The following is a 16,428-nucleotide window of genomic DNA, read 5'->3' as shown; positions in this document are numbered from 1 at the left end:
ATAATATTAATAAGTATGTTTTCTTTAGTGTATAATCACCTGATAATAAGAATCGTTGTGTTTTCGTTCCCTTAGAATGAGTCGTTTATATCTACATAGGGAGCGGGTCCCCTCTCCATTGAGTCTGCCATTTCTCTACAGTAGCCCAGAACGGACAAACCAAACACTCGTGAACTTTTCATGCTTTGGCCGGAGTCGATAACATTACTCACTCCTGTCGCCGCCGCTCTCTCTCTCTTGCTTCACAACTCATTTCCCTCATGCACACTCATACTCTACACACTGCTCCAGATGGCTCTAGAGGGGGGCATTCATGTTTTCGCGTCAGCCCCCGTAGCTCGCCAACACGCTTGGCACACGGGAGAAGCTTCAGTTGATTGCAATCTCCTTACCTCACCACTAGATACCGCCAGATCCTACACACTGGACCTTTAACCAGTTTTGAGATACATTATCTCTTTTACAAGAGAGATCTGCATAAGATAAGTATCACATAGTTACATAAGAACCATAGACTGTATATAGGTGTATGTAGTGTATGTAGAAGTGGATGTAGTCACCGTGATGTCACCTATTGGTTGTGGGCTGCTGTTTTGAAGCCTCGAGTTCGAGTGATAACGGTATGAACGGTAATAAATCAAAGTGAGAAATTGGGTCATTTTCTCATAGACTTCTATACAATCTCACTTCTTTTTGCAACCAGAGGAGTCGCCCCCTGCTGGCTGTTAGAAAGAATGCAAATTTAAGGCAAAAAGTGAGGCCAATGAGGACATTGGCTTCACTTTTCAGACCCAGAGGTTACCCACTGATAAGAACACATGAAATTCATTTGCACTGATATAGCACAACAAAAATGGAAGTTAACAGTAACATTAAGACATTTTGGCTTTTTTCAACAGTGTGGGCCTTTAAACATTTTTTCTATATTTGATACAAAGTGTCCTTGAGCCTGGCACTAAATCCTCAGCAGCTGAAAGGTTGCGTCACCATGGCTAACCCTTGTCACTGACCCCTGCACTCTGGAGAGGTGGGGGCAGGACTAATTAGAGGACTAATTAGCCCTTTGGGATAAAACACACACACACACACACACACACACACACACAGCCATGACCGTTGCTGTTATAAAAGCAGATGTTTTTTCTACTACAAAACGTCCTTCAACAATAATAGACAACAAAATCAAACTTTTATGTGGAACAACATATTGCACCTTCACTGCTATTCTAGTCATTCTAGCCAATCATCTTTCATAACTACCACCAAAGAGTGTGTCCTATATAGCCGGCACTGGCAGCAGTCAGCTACTGGCAGCTAAAATGGATTTCTGTTTGCCAGGAAGTACATTCAAGACAAATGAAGCCAGCACAAGCGCCCACGTTTGGACAGGAAACCAGAGGACTCATGTTCGGGTTGTATTTGTGTGTGTGTGTGTGTTGGGCAGCTGACCAGTCTAGTGTTTTAATTGGCCTGTGCAAAGCCATGGAGCTGGTGACAGACAGTGATGTGTGCAAACTCAGGAAGGTGTGCAGGTAGATGCTGCTCACTAGTGAATAGAAGGGCTGGATGACATGAGCTGGAATCCATTTTATGATGTATTGTTATGGTTATTTTGGTACATATTCTTTTAATACATGAATGTATGATATTTCCTGTCTTATGCTGGTTCAATGCCCTCAATACCCAGTTAGAGATTCTGGACTCTGAGCTGATTGTTTGGTTGAACTACCAGTTAGATAACACTGTTTTTTGAGCTATACTCAATTTATTATGGGAGTTAGCCAGTTTATTTATTGAAAATTTAATATATGAGTATATTCAGATTGGTATAAGACTCATAATGTCAAAATAATCACCTTACAAAGTTGATATGGTGAACTTGATCGCAAAATTACTTATTTATAGCATTAGCATTCATTCCTAATCCGAATCCGAATCCTAAAGAGATAGGAAATAGAAAAATACTATTAATAAAAACAAGTTGATAATGGTAGAAACTATTTTAAGATATAAAACCATAAAAAAAGATAAAATAAATATAAAAATAATAACAGTGATGTTAGAAAAAACGTGGAATTAATTAAAAGCAAGATCGTAAAAATAAGGAACTAAACTAAGGGAAGTATATGGCTATATACAGTATATACATTAGTGGAGCTAAATGCCTGTGGTACTGGACAGGTAGTATACAGCGGGTATATCAGACTTTTTTTGCTGAAAACAGCTGCCTACTGCTGTAAAGCTCCAGTCCATGAGACCAAAACAATGAGCTGAAAGACGCAAAAATGCTCCGTAGACTGGAGGGGAACTGCAGAGTTGCGTCATAATTCTCTGTGTTTGTCACTACGGGTGATACCTTACACTAGAGATGTCCCAATCAAGAGTCCTATAATACTGAGGATTTGACAAGTAAATGGTTACGTACTTATTTTAAGCCATGACGTTTCCTAAACCTAACTAAGAGGTTTTGTTGCCAAAACCTAAGTGAGTGGTTTTGTTTCCCCACTGCTGGTACGGCACCTTCATAAACACTTTATTTTTCACGAGGTGCTCGATCCAAATACTGAAGGTCCTGGCTCAAAGTTATGGATAGCTTATAGGAATGAAAGTTTAACGGGAAGAATGCGACTCCTGAAATCGACATGACATGGTTGACTAGAGAGAAGAAGTATCGCTCTGTTGGAACTACAAAAACACTTGCGGTTGTACGGTGAAGTTACAGAAGGGGAGTTTCTTCCCTCACAAATGATCTTTGGCCGAGTTCAGATGCCAGCTGCAGAGACAGACAACAGACTTGTTTAATGTTGGCCTAAAGTTACTCATGGAACTCGTGTTAATTAGCGACAGCTGATATGATCTGCTGCCGGCGACGTTGCTCATTTTGAACCTGTGAAAGTGTCAGCGCCGGCTAAAAATGAGAAGCTGAAGCCACCTGAATGTTTTGCTCTTTGCTAATAATAAGGAGAGGAGGAGATTCGACAGTACATTTGTTAGTACGTCGGAAGATTATTATTACGACTCCGTGTATTTTTGCCAACCTGGGTGTCAGACCTCAGAGTCACTCGCGCCGGTGCGCCCAGATTTTTCACATTCACACGCTTCTCATATGCAGCGAAATGCTGCACCGTTGAGCCAAATGATTCACATGCTCATTAACAGCACAATGTGTGCGTGTGTGTTTGTGTGTTTCAACTATGATTCAATCCATGTAAGGAAGCAGCCAAGTAATTATATGCTGTGTGCAAACAAACACACGGTCCCCCTACCAGTTTATACCCCCCCCTCTCCACACCCCTTTTACTCTCCCCCACCAACCTCCCTCTTTGTTGCTGTCTGGAAAATTATCACTGGTGTCTTCCAAAGAAAGCATTTGTGCTTTCTCACAATGAATCCCACTCACAAACACACTAACATTACACTGGCTTCCATTCATTTCTTGAGGATTTACCCTACCATAATACAAACATTTATTTTATTTTACCTTGTGAGGAGGACCAGCTTTTTGTCACCAAATGTGAGTAATAAACACTAAAACATGTGAGCACATATGCACAAACATACTCCACACTCACACACAAAGCCAGCCGTTACGAGAGCTGCCACAGGGAATAGCATGCAAATGAAAGCCGAGCGAGACGTGAGGAGAAAAAAAGGGGAAAAAAAAAAAATCGAGGGAGGAGAAAAGCCCATGTGGCAGAGGGAGATTCTCATCTTCACTGAAATCAGCTGATCCCTCCCTCCCTCCCTCTATTGCTACAGCTTTCTATCTTGCATCTCTTTTTCAGTCCCTCCTCCTACCTTTATCCTTTTTTCAACCAACCTCTTCTCTCTCTTTTTACTTTCTCCTCTCGCCCTCCCCTATACCTCCAACTCCTACTCCCTCTTCTTCTTCCTCTTCCTCGGCTTTCACTCTTTCGTATTATCACTCTGTATTCCACCTCCCTCATCCTCTCTCTGTCACTGTGGGAGAGCTGCAGGCAGACAGAGGCAGCATACACTAATGTTACTATATTTGACAAGACACACACACACACATATTCTCCCTGCCACATGCACGACTGCACACACATAGGGGAAAAGAAGAAGAAGGGGAGGAGGTGGGGGCACACACACACACACACACACACACACACACACCGGAAAGACAGCCCTCAAGTGTACATGCGTGGATAAACACACACACACTCCGACGCGTGCTGAGTGCAGGAATCACAAACATAGCGACACACAGAAGGGCAAGCGCGTGACGCCAGCAACCTAATGCCGTTGTCTCTCTTTCTCTCTCTCTCTCACACACACACTCCGTCTCTGTTTTTCACACACACTCACGCCTCTCAGACGCACAAGGCTGCGCGCAAGCCAGCGAGCAGGACGGCGCTGGACGCATCATTCATATAGGGAATAGATCGGAAGAAAAGGATTAACTCTCTCCATCCCTCTCCCTCTACGGAACCTCATCCTCTCTTCCCTCCTCTCTTGTGTCTCTAAGCCTCTCTTCACCTCGTTTTTTTTTTTCTACAATCCCTCATTTTTTTCCTACACAATCCCTCCTTTTTCACAATTTATTGGTGGGGTTGAAGGGAAGCTTGGGGGGGGGATTGTCTCTATACAGAAAGGAGGATTATTCTTATTCACTTGACCAGGATCTTGAATGGTATGGATTTCCTTTAACTGATTTTCTTTTTTGAGATTTTTTTTTTATTTTTGGATTATTTTTTTTGCGAGGATGGCTGACGGCAGAAAGCTATAAGGCTGTTGCTGTCTGAGATTATTTGCTCAAAAGGTAAGTGTTTTATGGTGTTAGTTCTCTTATTCTCCTCACTCACATACACACTTAATTTCATCTCTTTTCACGACTGGAATTAAAGATGTCACACAAAGTGAGACCACAGATGAGGACAGACTTGCCTTTTTTTTCCTTCAAACTAATTGGCATTTTTGACGGGGCCAAAGGTGAATGCTGTGACGAGGTGGATGCTGAAAATGTCAGCACGTAACCTGTTTCCTGGATACACACAACATGCACATTCACTGGGATGTTTGGGGCTGTGGTTTTGGGGGGTAAAGCTTGCAGATGTGGGCAGTGGGAGAAGGTGAGAGAATGGGGCGTATTTTCTTTTAGTTATTCATAATTTAAAGCTAAACACGAAAGAAGTATAGATAGAAAAAGATAGGCAACCATTCAAATGACACAAGGGTAAAAAATCTTAACACTGTAAAGATACTTATGGCTCTAATATTTGAAAACAACAACATACCCTGCAGGGCATAAACAGTAAATGGATTGCTCTACAGTATGATGCATATTATAGGGAACACTACAGGGCATTGCTATTTCTTTATTCCTGCCACAAGCCACTTGATTGTAAGAGAAACTTAAGTACTCTTTGTCTGTTTGTACCAAACCTCTTAAAGAAATATACTGGGATTTCCTTTAGCATGGCTAATATACCAGATGTACCTCTCTTAGATGTTTTAAAATTGCATGTGGTACTCTAACATGGCAGGTATTCCAGTGAAAGCTGCTCACCCAGCAAAAATGTTTGGGTCGCTTCCTGCTTCTATGCCAAAGCGTGTGTATTAAAGTCTTTATTTAGCTCATGAAAATAAAATCCTACCATATATTTGGGCCTAAAAGTTTTAGTAGTAAAAGGTTTTTAATCTGCATGATGCTCAGGGAATGTTTCACAGCCATTTATTTTGTAAAAATGTCTCTAAACCCCCAAGGCAAACACGGTGACCTGCAGGTCAGACTTTTGGCCACCACACCAAAATTGCTGCACATCACAGTGCTACTGTATCTCTGGGGAGTTATGTCAGTGTGGGTCTGTGCTATCTTCTGTTATACTTTCATTACAGCACAAGAAATATCCTATCATTTGCCCCTTTTTTTTCTTATGAGCTTGACGTAACCCATATAAGTGAGGTTTCCACCAAGAAGTTCCAGGTCATTTTGGTTCCCGGGACTACTTTTCAAGGAACAAAAAGGTTCCTTCTGCCCATTGTGTTTCCATAGCAGTCTAAAGACCTGCCAAGATTAGGCAAATTAGTCCGGAAATCAACATGACATGGAACGAGTGCTGCTGGTGGTTACCGGGGTAAACACAATTGTCCTAAAATGGTCCTAAATCGACACTGGAGTACTTCCTTGATTTATGAATGAAGAGGTACGAGTTGAAACAGCGGCGCTGTGTGTGTTTGACCAATCAGCGACTGTCATCCTTGTAAACTCCACGCTGAAAGTTCCTGTACTACAAGAAAGTACTACCCCCGATTAGGGCCTTTTTGGGGGGCAAAAAATCTCCGTAAAATGTCCCTGGAACTTAATTTAGATGGTTCCTGCGGTTGAAACGCAATGAGTTCCTCAAATAGGAAGCTGAATGTACCAAAACGTGAATATACACAGCAGTAGTTGTTTTATTCGGCTGCTTTCAGTCTAATTCTCACTTCTTGTCTCTCTGACCTTCACAGTATGTAATCTCAATCAAGTTGAAACCCTTGATAGCTTCTAATAAATGGTGTCCTGTTGATTCTCACTGCGTAGTGTGTGACTGTTTTATTATTTTTAAATACCTGCTGTAAAACACTTCGTAGGCTCTAACCTTGTTTTAAAACGGTGTGATAAAAGAGTGATTAACTTTCAAGAGCTGCGGCGTGATTATACGATAATGCCGTGGGTGTGAGGCACTCCACCCTGACATCCTCTCGTGTGCCTCTCTACATTAGCTACCAATTAATGGGAATTGTCTGAATGTCCTCTAAGTAATGAAGATGCAACATAAAACCGGAGAAAACAATAATGATCACTAACTACCTCCATTGTTAGTGCTATAATTTGACATACACATCTAACACCTCAGACTAGTCTGACAAACTGCTCATCAAAGCATTTCCTACGGACATGTGGGGGCAGTCTGGGTGATATTACTGATGTGATTGAACAAATAACATATCTTAAAATCACATATATATCCTATTTAAGTTGAGTTAGTGTTAAAAAAAAGTGAACTTTAGTGTTAGTGTTAGAGTGTGGAACCAGACTACAACACTAAATATGTACATATAGGTAAACTATAGTAATAATAACAATAATTTAAAATATGCACAATATTATAGTATACAATTAAAATGCCTGTATGCTTTGCTTGAACGAAATGTGTGTATTTTTGGACACCACGCACACTTTTACAACGTGTGTGTGTGTGTGTTTATGTACAGTTTGTGTCTGCACACCCACATGCATGTGTAATTATATATCTGTACATATTCTTGCACCATGTGCCTGTCAACACATGTGAGGCCCTATTTGTCAAGCTATCGGCATGTGCTTTGGTGTGTGTGTGTGTGTCCGGTGTATGGGTGTTGTGTTGCCCCAATCTCTCCACTCTCCTGTGTAAGAAAGCCATTAAAAATTGATTTAGAGGAGCTCGGCTGCCTCACTCTCTTTGTTAGCAACCTGCGCCGTTACACACACAAACACACCTACACAGACACACACACACATGCAAACACACACACATACAACAGCAGGTATATGCACTCAACCCTTTGTTTTTCCTCTCACCCTGCTCTCCTAAAAATTACGTCCCCCAACAACAAAACTGAATTGTCAATTAGGTTTTCAAGGGAAACATGTTTTCTCCTGAATTGTTTGTTTTTTGTCGTATCCCAAATATGTTTGTCATGATAGTCAGTGGTAGTCCGCATAGGGAGGAGGTAGTTGGATGGGTCAAATAATCCTCCAGGAGACCGCCGTTCGTGACCTGTGTGAAACGAAACGTTGACTTGTTTTAACTTTACATCAAACGTTAAAGTAACTTAAGTTACGAAACAAATATACTTATTTTAAGCCAAACCATGACCTTTTATTAAATATACCATAGTAGTTTTGTTGCCTAAACATAAGCAAGTAGTTCTGTTATGTTTTGTTTTGTCTCAATTCACAACGTTAACCACGTGTTTAAAACTGTGACCGTGTTCCTGGAGAACGGTTCCCTTCGAAACCTAATTGAGGCCTCGTCCACACATACACAGGTATTTTTGTAAACAGCATTTTTCCTCTTTCGTTCTCAAAAAAAAACAACTGTACACACAAGCACTGTTTAAAAAAAAAAATATCCATCTAGACGAAATTGCAAAAACACAATTGAAGCATATTCAAGGTCGGTGTCGTTGGAGTGTTGCACTGGATAAATAGTAGTGACCTCCGTAGCCTCTGTTCCTCAATATAGTGGAAGAGTAACTGCATTTGTAAAAAGTCCTGTTAGCAGGTTATTTGGCCATGTCCGCCGTTATATGACATTAGTGAAGCCTCCCAAAGGAGATAACGGCGCACACTCTGACTTTACAAGCCAAAAATTCATTTTTTACTGTCTACATGTCAACACTGAAAACAGAGTTTCTGAAAATCTACACCCTGGCCGGAGTTTTACAACATTTTTCAGTGAGCTAAAACGCTGTTTGGGTCTGGTCGAAAGGCCAAAACGCATAGAAAAATCTACCCGTGTACATGTGGACGAGGCCTGAGAATGCAGTTTAGGTGTATGGGAACGTAATTTTTAGGAGACAGGGTTACTCTTGTATAATGTGGTTTGTTTTGTCAGATAATCTGACAATGGTAGATCCCTTAAACAAAGCTTGAATCAAACACCAGCCAACAGCTAAATGCTAATGTGTGTGTGTGTAAAGAGGGAGTAAAGGGTAGAGCTGAAGGTGAATGATTGGGCTGTGTGTGTTTACAGCTGTGATGTCACACACACACCTGCCTTCACACACGGATAGACGTCCTCTTGAGTGCAGGTGGATTTCAATTTGTTGGCGAAATTGGACAGAATTCCAGCCACATTGATTAAAAACTATTAGTCAAGGCAAGTAGGCACGTCACAAGAAGTGATGAAACGCTCTGAAAAATGGGCTTAAGTGGGCACATCGGGCAAAAGACGTAGCACCAACACATCTTTCACTTTGTCATGGGTGGATGAGACATGATGGGAAAGTTAAACAGGAGATGGCAAAATGCAAATGTGTTCAGCTAGATTTACTGAGACATACTCTACAACCACCATGTACCTACAGTAAATCACATTGTGACGGAGAGGGATAATCACGAAATCCCAAAATATACATTTTCAAGCGTGGAATAAAAACAAGAACATTGCTGAACCTTTTTTCTTCATCTCGCTTCAATCTCCTCCTGCATCATAAACATGTGGGACAAAACACAAGCAGCTCCCGATTCCCAGTTGGTGGTCTCTAGTTGTTATCTCAGCCCCCGAGGTGTTCGCTTAAATTTTTTTTGGAGGAAATGCACGTCGGAGGAGGCTCTGCACGAAGCCTCTGCAACACCCCGCGGAGCATAAATCCGGCTTGTGTGCGGACAGGAAACAGTTAGTGGAGTAAACAGAGTGAAAGAAATAGGACGGAGAGAGAGAGAAGAGGAGCCCAGAGGACAGGACAGAGGAGGTGTTACTTGATTCCCCCAACATGCAGGCCACTTTGGCACCCAAGTATTTACACGTGTGTGTGTGTGTGTGTGAATGTGTGCACGGGTGGATGTTGGCTGGCCCCGTGTTCAGGTCAAATTGGTAAAAAAAGCTTTCTGAGAATAGCCTGACAGACAGATGGGATCACCACCACCACCACCACCACAGCACCGGTTTAACGTGATGGGAAATGATGGGCGAACAGCAACATGTGGCTGCAGAGGTGACCTTCTGCTACACCTCCAATACATCATTTATAGGGACAGCTGCAGCACGATTAGACACATGATGGTGTATTGATGAAAGATATTTTGTTCTACTTAAAAATGCCTCTCTTTTTCATCCACTCCTATTTGTTTCCAAAATTGTGTATAGAAAAACGAGAAGCACGCATTAAACGGTGATATACGATTGCGCTATAAACCCGATATATAAACTCCGTTCACCATTTTCCGTTTGATACGACTGAATGATTTTTACATTCTGCTCGTAAAGTAACACGCCGCTTCTCCAGCCAAACTGCTTCCGTCCCCGAAATAAATCCAAATAAACAAACGACACAAAGCCATGAATCATTTGACGAATGGCCAACATGCAAAACAAGGCAACGCTCACAGTCCCAAAGCTGAAACGGGAATTAAAGATTGATTTCACACGGCCTAAAAATTGCAGAAGGAATGTTTAATTTAATGAACAACTACGACAAAATAGCATTCATCTCGATGCGTGCTTTGGGCAGTGTGTGAGTACATTTAAAGCAGCAGTGGGTAGAAATGGAGCAAATATGATTAAAAAAAAGTTATTTTTATAAAACAGTCACTATGTCCTGTCAGTATAGTGCATGAGACAGGTAATCTGAAAATAATCAGGTGCCTCTGGTGTCCTCCGGTGCTCCTAACGGCACCTGCAAGATTTCACAAACCGGAAGAAAACAACCAATCAGAGCTGAGCTGGAGCCTTGCCGTCTCCGAGCAGCTGTCAGTCACTTTTGAACTCCGATCAATGAGAACGTGTGATCCGGCTGGTGGGCGGTGCTTGGTATTTCCTCAACTGATCTCAACAGGGCTGCCGGGTAACAAACTTTCGAATTTTACAGCTAAACCGTGCACTACAAGATGATTCTGACATTTGAGGAGAGAAATAGGCATTACAGTAACAGAATATTGATTCACATTTGATCAGCGTTGCCTAGTTTGACCGTCTAATTGGAGTTTCCCGAGTGATTGACAGCTGCCTCCGTTGAATGAAACAGCCAATTGGAACGCTCTCTCTGAAATGACCTGTGATTGGTCAAAGTCTCCCGTCACGGGCTAGATTTTTTTAAAGCCTGAAAACAGAGCCGAAGTCTAGTTTTCTCTCAGAACAATTAAATTACAATATGCTGAAAGGTTATTGTGGAATTTTTGCCCAATGATGCCAAAAATATTCTGCCTACTGCAGGTTTAAGTATGGAAATCGGCACTGGATCCATCTGTTAATATAATTTCTGCTCTTGCATATACATGTTGTCACACCACCTTGCAAACTGAAAAAAAGAAAACATGCACAGCTAAGAATTCTTGAAGCAGAGAGAGGAATCTTCCCGGATGCCTCGAGCTCCTTTCATTCCTCATTTGCAGCTTCAGAATTCGTCAAATGAAGCTTGTGTGCTCATTTAAAACATAAACAACACAAATTTCCCAGTAGAGCCTGGCTAATGTGACTTTAATCACATGCAGGAAATCCATCTGCAAGAAATATCCACGCTACATGCCTCTGTTCCTTTTTGTCAAGGCGAGGGAGAGAGACGGGATGAGAGAGAGAGAGACGAAGAGAATAGTGAATATTGAAAGATGAAGGTCATAAAGAAAGGGGAACAGATAGAGAGGGTGGTGGAGAGGGGAAGAGGAAGCATAATATGCAGAGGGAATAAAAAAGAAAGAGGTGCTTTATATTTTGTTTGACGTCTGGCAGGTACTAATAGCAATCATGATAACACAAATAGCACCGCTGGGGCATACACAATCCCACACACACACCAAAACACTGGAGAGGCTGTGGAGGAGAATGTTAATGTCCTGCCTGTTTACCCATTGATTGCATTTATTTCTACCTCCACTTCTGGCGTTTTTTCTTTTTATCCTCTCATCGCTGTCTCTTCTCTACACCTCCTCTCCTCTTCGTCACCCTCTCCTCTCTCCTCCAGTTTCCGCTAACTCATATATAACCGGTTGTAAATAACTCGCTGACAATCCTCCAACTACTCTGTCTAGATCATTTTCGCTTAACCTGCCTATTTAAGGCGGTACAGGTGCTGATTTACATAATCGCTGCACACGCATCCACAAACACACTCAGAAAATGCACCTCCTTTTCAACTTTATGGCAAATTGGGTTTCCGAGTTTCCCCCACAAACAGCTAACCATTGAACAACAGCCCTAATCTGATTAGTGTGATATTTCACACACTGCTGATTGGGTTTTGATGACACTTTGGGGGGAAAAGACGCATCTCGCAGTGGCACGCCAGCGTTTTGAAAATTACACTGATTGGCCCAGGGGGCGCGAGGCAACGGCGTGCATCATGTGTCATGTGTGTACCGAGGTTCCAGCGAGCTTCCTCCCGTGGTAATTTGCTCCACTCTTCAAAAACCTATTTTCACTAATGACTCAATAGTGACAAGAATCATGCTCATCTTTTTCCAAAGCATGTGGGATATGTTTCATTACACAGCTGTAATTGGACTGGGTGTTTTTTTTTTATTTTCAACTATTTTTTTATCAAGAGAAAAAAGTCCAGCTATCACACTGATACAGTTTAAGGTTCACTGTTGCTGTGTTACCTTTATATATTCAGCGAAGAGTCTACCATCTCCTGCCTGGTCAAAGGTGTAGCTTGGCAGCATCACAGACATAAATAGACGTCTCTTTTCGTTATTCTTCCCATTAATTTGTTCTCTTCCTTTTCACCTTATGTTCTGGTTTTGTTCCATCCATATGTCTCTTTATTTCCAAGTTAATGCCTCCTCTCTCCACCTTTTCTCTCTTCCCCCCGTGTCACTCTCGCTTTGTCTCTCTCTGTGTGTGTCAGTCTCTGTGCCAGACAGCAGCAGTGGGGGGTCTGTCTGTGGGAAAGGCAAAACTGATTGTGTAAACTGCCAAAGACACACACATCTATTATTTATGCCTATGAAATACCGGGGGGCTGTTGGCGATGCACGTATATACGACACACAAGGGAGCATAGGTGCGAAACACGTGCACGGGCATAGAAATATACTTTTAATGTATGCAAGGAAGCCTTCTGGCAAACACGAGCGTGCACACACACTCACACAGCGTCCTGCTGTTTGAGCCTGCATTGCTGCCGGCGTATACGGATGTGTGTGTGCACACGTGTGATATTGCCTCAGAATTAGGGTTTGAAGGTGCAAATAGACTATCTATCTATCTATCTATCTATCTATCTATCTATCTATCTATCTGTGTGTGTTCTCATTCATCTTTTTCTCTCTCTCCTCAGGTGTTTTGGTGCAGCTTTTCGCAGTCGCCGCCCTAGTGGAGGCTGCAGGCATGGCGGCTTGACGCCCCCATCGCCCCGCCCCTCCGATTAGAGGAAGGCTGCAGAGCTCCGCGTCATGCCCCCCCACACCCACCCCCCCGGGGGCACCGACCTGCTGCCCCCACCCAGCTCCACGACCACCCACCACCTGGCCAGACCCGGTGAGTCGACAAAAAGCAGATTGAAAAAGATGAGAGAGATGAGACAACCAGTGAAGAAGAGGTGGTCTGCTCTTGCTCCACTCTGCTCTATTTTATTATCCCCATCTATAGGGCTGCACTATTATGGTCAAAATGATAATCACGATAATTTATCATGATTATTCATAGATTTTTAGGGACAAAATAGCTTTATTGCCATTTCACATTTTAAATAAACAGAGCGCTGCTTTCACTTCCATGTTGTGCTTCATTCCAACCATCAAAAACTCTAAATGTTAGCCTTTTACTTTGTTATTATCATCTATAGTGGTTATTTGCATAAAAAACACAAATGATTAGGAAATAAAACATTGTATTTTTATTTAAATATTTGCTATCTTGGAATTAGTAGTTCAAATTATATATCGTAAGCTGCTCAGAGTCAGTGTTAGGAAGTTGAACAAATCCTATTCCTCTCTCGAACATCTATTTTATATTGCTGTGAAAACATCTCCTACAAAACAACTGGATTTATTCAAGTTTCTCACCAGAAACTACATTTTACAAGATTACATTTGAACACATCATGATAACATTATAATTTACCATTGCCTAATACTCATTTTTACTGAATAGAGTCTGAACACATCATAACGCGATGGAACCTCCATTAAACGGAGCTCTTTGCAGTCAGGAAAAGCTTTTAACGTTGTTCCTGCACGGCTTATTTTGGACCTGCAGTTGTGACAAATTGCAGCTTTACGTCTCCTTATCTCACGCTGAAGAACTCCCACACCGACGACATGTTGTGTGTGTGTGACGTAACTGACTGTGCCGCTGTGTGCCGACGTAAAACCATCATGTGGCGGCTGCACATGTGTGTGTGAAAAATCATATATATATGAAACAGCTGGAAACTGTCCGGCTTCCATAGGCTGCTGATTGACGGTTCATCTCCAGCTGTTAGTTTAGGAAGCGCTTGATTTATGCAGCAGAATTTCCTATAAGCGGAGCAAATTTTAAACGTCAGTCGATCATGTTCATTTAATTGTGGGAAGCCAAAATCGTGATCGCGATTAATATTGGATTAATTGTGCCGCCCTATCCCCCATCTACTGCACTCCCAGCTACACATGAAAGAAGGAACACTGGTTGTTTTGACAGCTGCTAATGTTAGCGTGCCCACACACACACACACAAAGGGTGAGGGCATTGAGCTTGCTGTGGCCACGTGCCAAGTCCTCCAGTGAAATGCCACATTACTGTATGTATTAATACAGCCAGCAGTCTGTGGAAACAAAACAACGTGGGGGAGAGAATGATGGGGGACGGACCTGCAGGTTATTTGTCTTTTCCTTTTCCATTTTTCCTTCTTTCCTTTCCTTCCATCTTTTTCCTCACATATCTCACTTCTTCTTTCCCTTCCTCACCCATCTCTTCTTCCTCCCCCACAATCTCTCTCTCTCTCTCTCTCTTTCCCCCGTCTTGTACACTCAGTCAAAACAAAAAAATCCGTCGGAAGTCGGGTGGCATAGCAACAGATACGACAGCTGCGTGTGCATGTGCAGAGTGGATGGATCGCGCTCCCTGAGAGAGATTCCTCAGACACTTCCTCAGCTAATAGGCAAACATGAAAGCCATCCTTTCTGCATCCTCTTCTCTCTTTTTGTTACACATCTAATATGACACGAGAGCGCACACATGAACACATGCTGCGATATCTCTGCAGGAAATAAATGGCTTTACAAAAAAAAAAAAAAAAAGCAGAGAAAAACGGGGATCTTTGTCTTCCTGTTGGAGAGGTATCATTGTTCCAGAGGTGACTGGCAAAAAAAACAAAAACGCCCCCACAAAAGAACCGGAGACACTAAACAGGCCAACACTATCTGTCAGACCCTCCACACACACCCACAATGCACCTCTAAGTCGATAGATACGCCTCCCTCTGGGGCCGCTCCGTCTCCCTCCATCTCCATCTCCATCTCCATCCCATACCTCTTCCTTTCTCCGTTCAATTCAGTCCAATATAACTGCGTTATCTGTCTCGATGTCCCTCTTTCATTAAGCGCCATCAACATAAATACTGCATTAAGACTATAGCTTAAAGCCTTTTAGGAATAAGAACCCTCAAATATTCTCCGTTAGTCATCAAAAATGTCTCTTCCATGCAATTACGTTCTTGGCACGAACGCAACACAATACTGCCAAATACAGCAGTCTCACTCCAATTCAATATTCGTTTTTGACACAAAATGTGCATAATCAATTATACTGCCAGGCGTTTTCATAACAGGTGTTTTCTCTGCCTCTTTCCCTTTGCTTTTCACTGTCTCTGTGCTTTTCTTTCTCAAAGCTTGAAGCTCTCTGATCTCTCTCTTAAAGGTTCTATCATACACACACACTGCCTCACAAACACTGAGTCACTGGATTGTGCATATAATAGGAGTAGAGAGGGGAAAGGCATCCTATCAAATCGAAGCCAACAGAGAAAACGACAGAGTTCAAACCATCAAGGATGCGTTTTTTTCTTCTAACGCTGATGAAGTTCATTTAGAAATGGAATGTGACAGACGTTTCCATTCAGTATTCTGTGCGAACTTTTTTGAAGTGTTGCAAAAATCAAAGGTGCGCTTTCATCAGCGGGGGCTAAAGCAAAAAAAGCTCTCTGTGTGTGACAGATAACTGATCAACAAGAGAAATAGAGGAAGAAGTGTTAGTGTTCTTCAGTGTCAGCTGGTGTTAGGCCATATTTTCAACTTAATGGCTGTAAACTGTGATGAAACGTTGTAACCTACATGATGACAGAAAGGGATATTACATTTCTGAGAGGTTGTGGAGGATGCTTTATGGGTGTTATGGGTGTTCAAAGGCAATTTTTTAAAAATGCTGTGGCTCCATGTAAAAACACATTTGTGCCAAATGATCAATAAATGCATTTCCATCGCAGATTAGTGGTAATTTCTTTGTCATTAAAAACCCATATATTAGCCAAGTGGTTTTATAATTGGTAGATGGTCAACGTATGCTCATACTATGGTTCTCCTAGACCAGGGGTCTCTAAGCAACCTGCGTCTCTTTAGCCTCTCTCCAGTGGCTCCCTGTGGATTTAAAAAAATGGAAATGAATAACTGTTTTTTGTTTACATTTTCATTTTTGTTCTAGATCTATGGTACGACGATACGACGGAGTATTAGGGCCACATTGAGGAAAAATAAATAAATCTGAGATTTCGAGAATTAAGTCATAATATTACACGAATAGTCAT

At 42.1% G+C, this 16,428-nt stretch overlaps 2 protein-coding genes across 2 annotated transcripts in view; one reads left to right on the top strand and one right to left on the bottom strand.

Moving 5' to 3' along the window:
• The window catches only part of cacna2d4a (calcium channel, voltage-dependent, alpha 2/delta subunit 4a), a 103,980-nt gene that overhangs the window by 34,765 nt on the left and 52,787 nt on the right, over positions 1-16,428 (bottom strand). The gene's annotated exons all lie outside the window — the stretch shown is intronic.
• The window catches only part of lrtm2a (leucine-rich repeats and transmembrane domains 2a), a 30,754-nt gene continuing 18,191 nt past the window's right edge, over positions 3,866-16,428 (top strand). The window contains exons 1-2 of the mRNA XM_037760789.1: positions 3,866-4,783; positions 12,985-13,184. Of these exons, the coding sequence (XP_037616717.1) occupies positions 13,100-13,184 (85 nt within the window). The 5' untranslated portion in view covers positions 3,866-4,783; positions 12,985-13,099. The remainder of the gene's footprint in view (positions 4,784-12,984; positions 13,185-16,428) is intronic.

This window comes from Sebastes umbrosus, chromosome 23, assembly GCF_015220745.1.
Source record: "Sebastes umbrosus isolate fSebUmb1 chromosome 23, fSebUmb1.pri, whole genome shotgun sequence".
Lineage (NCBI taxonomy): Eukaryota > Metazoa > Chordata > Actinopteri > Perciformes > Sebastidae > Sebastes > Sebastes umbrosus.
This window is presented reverse-complemented; position numbering and strand designations above follow the sequence as displayed.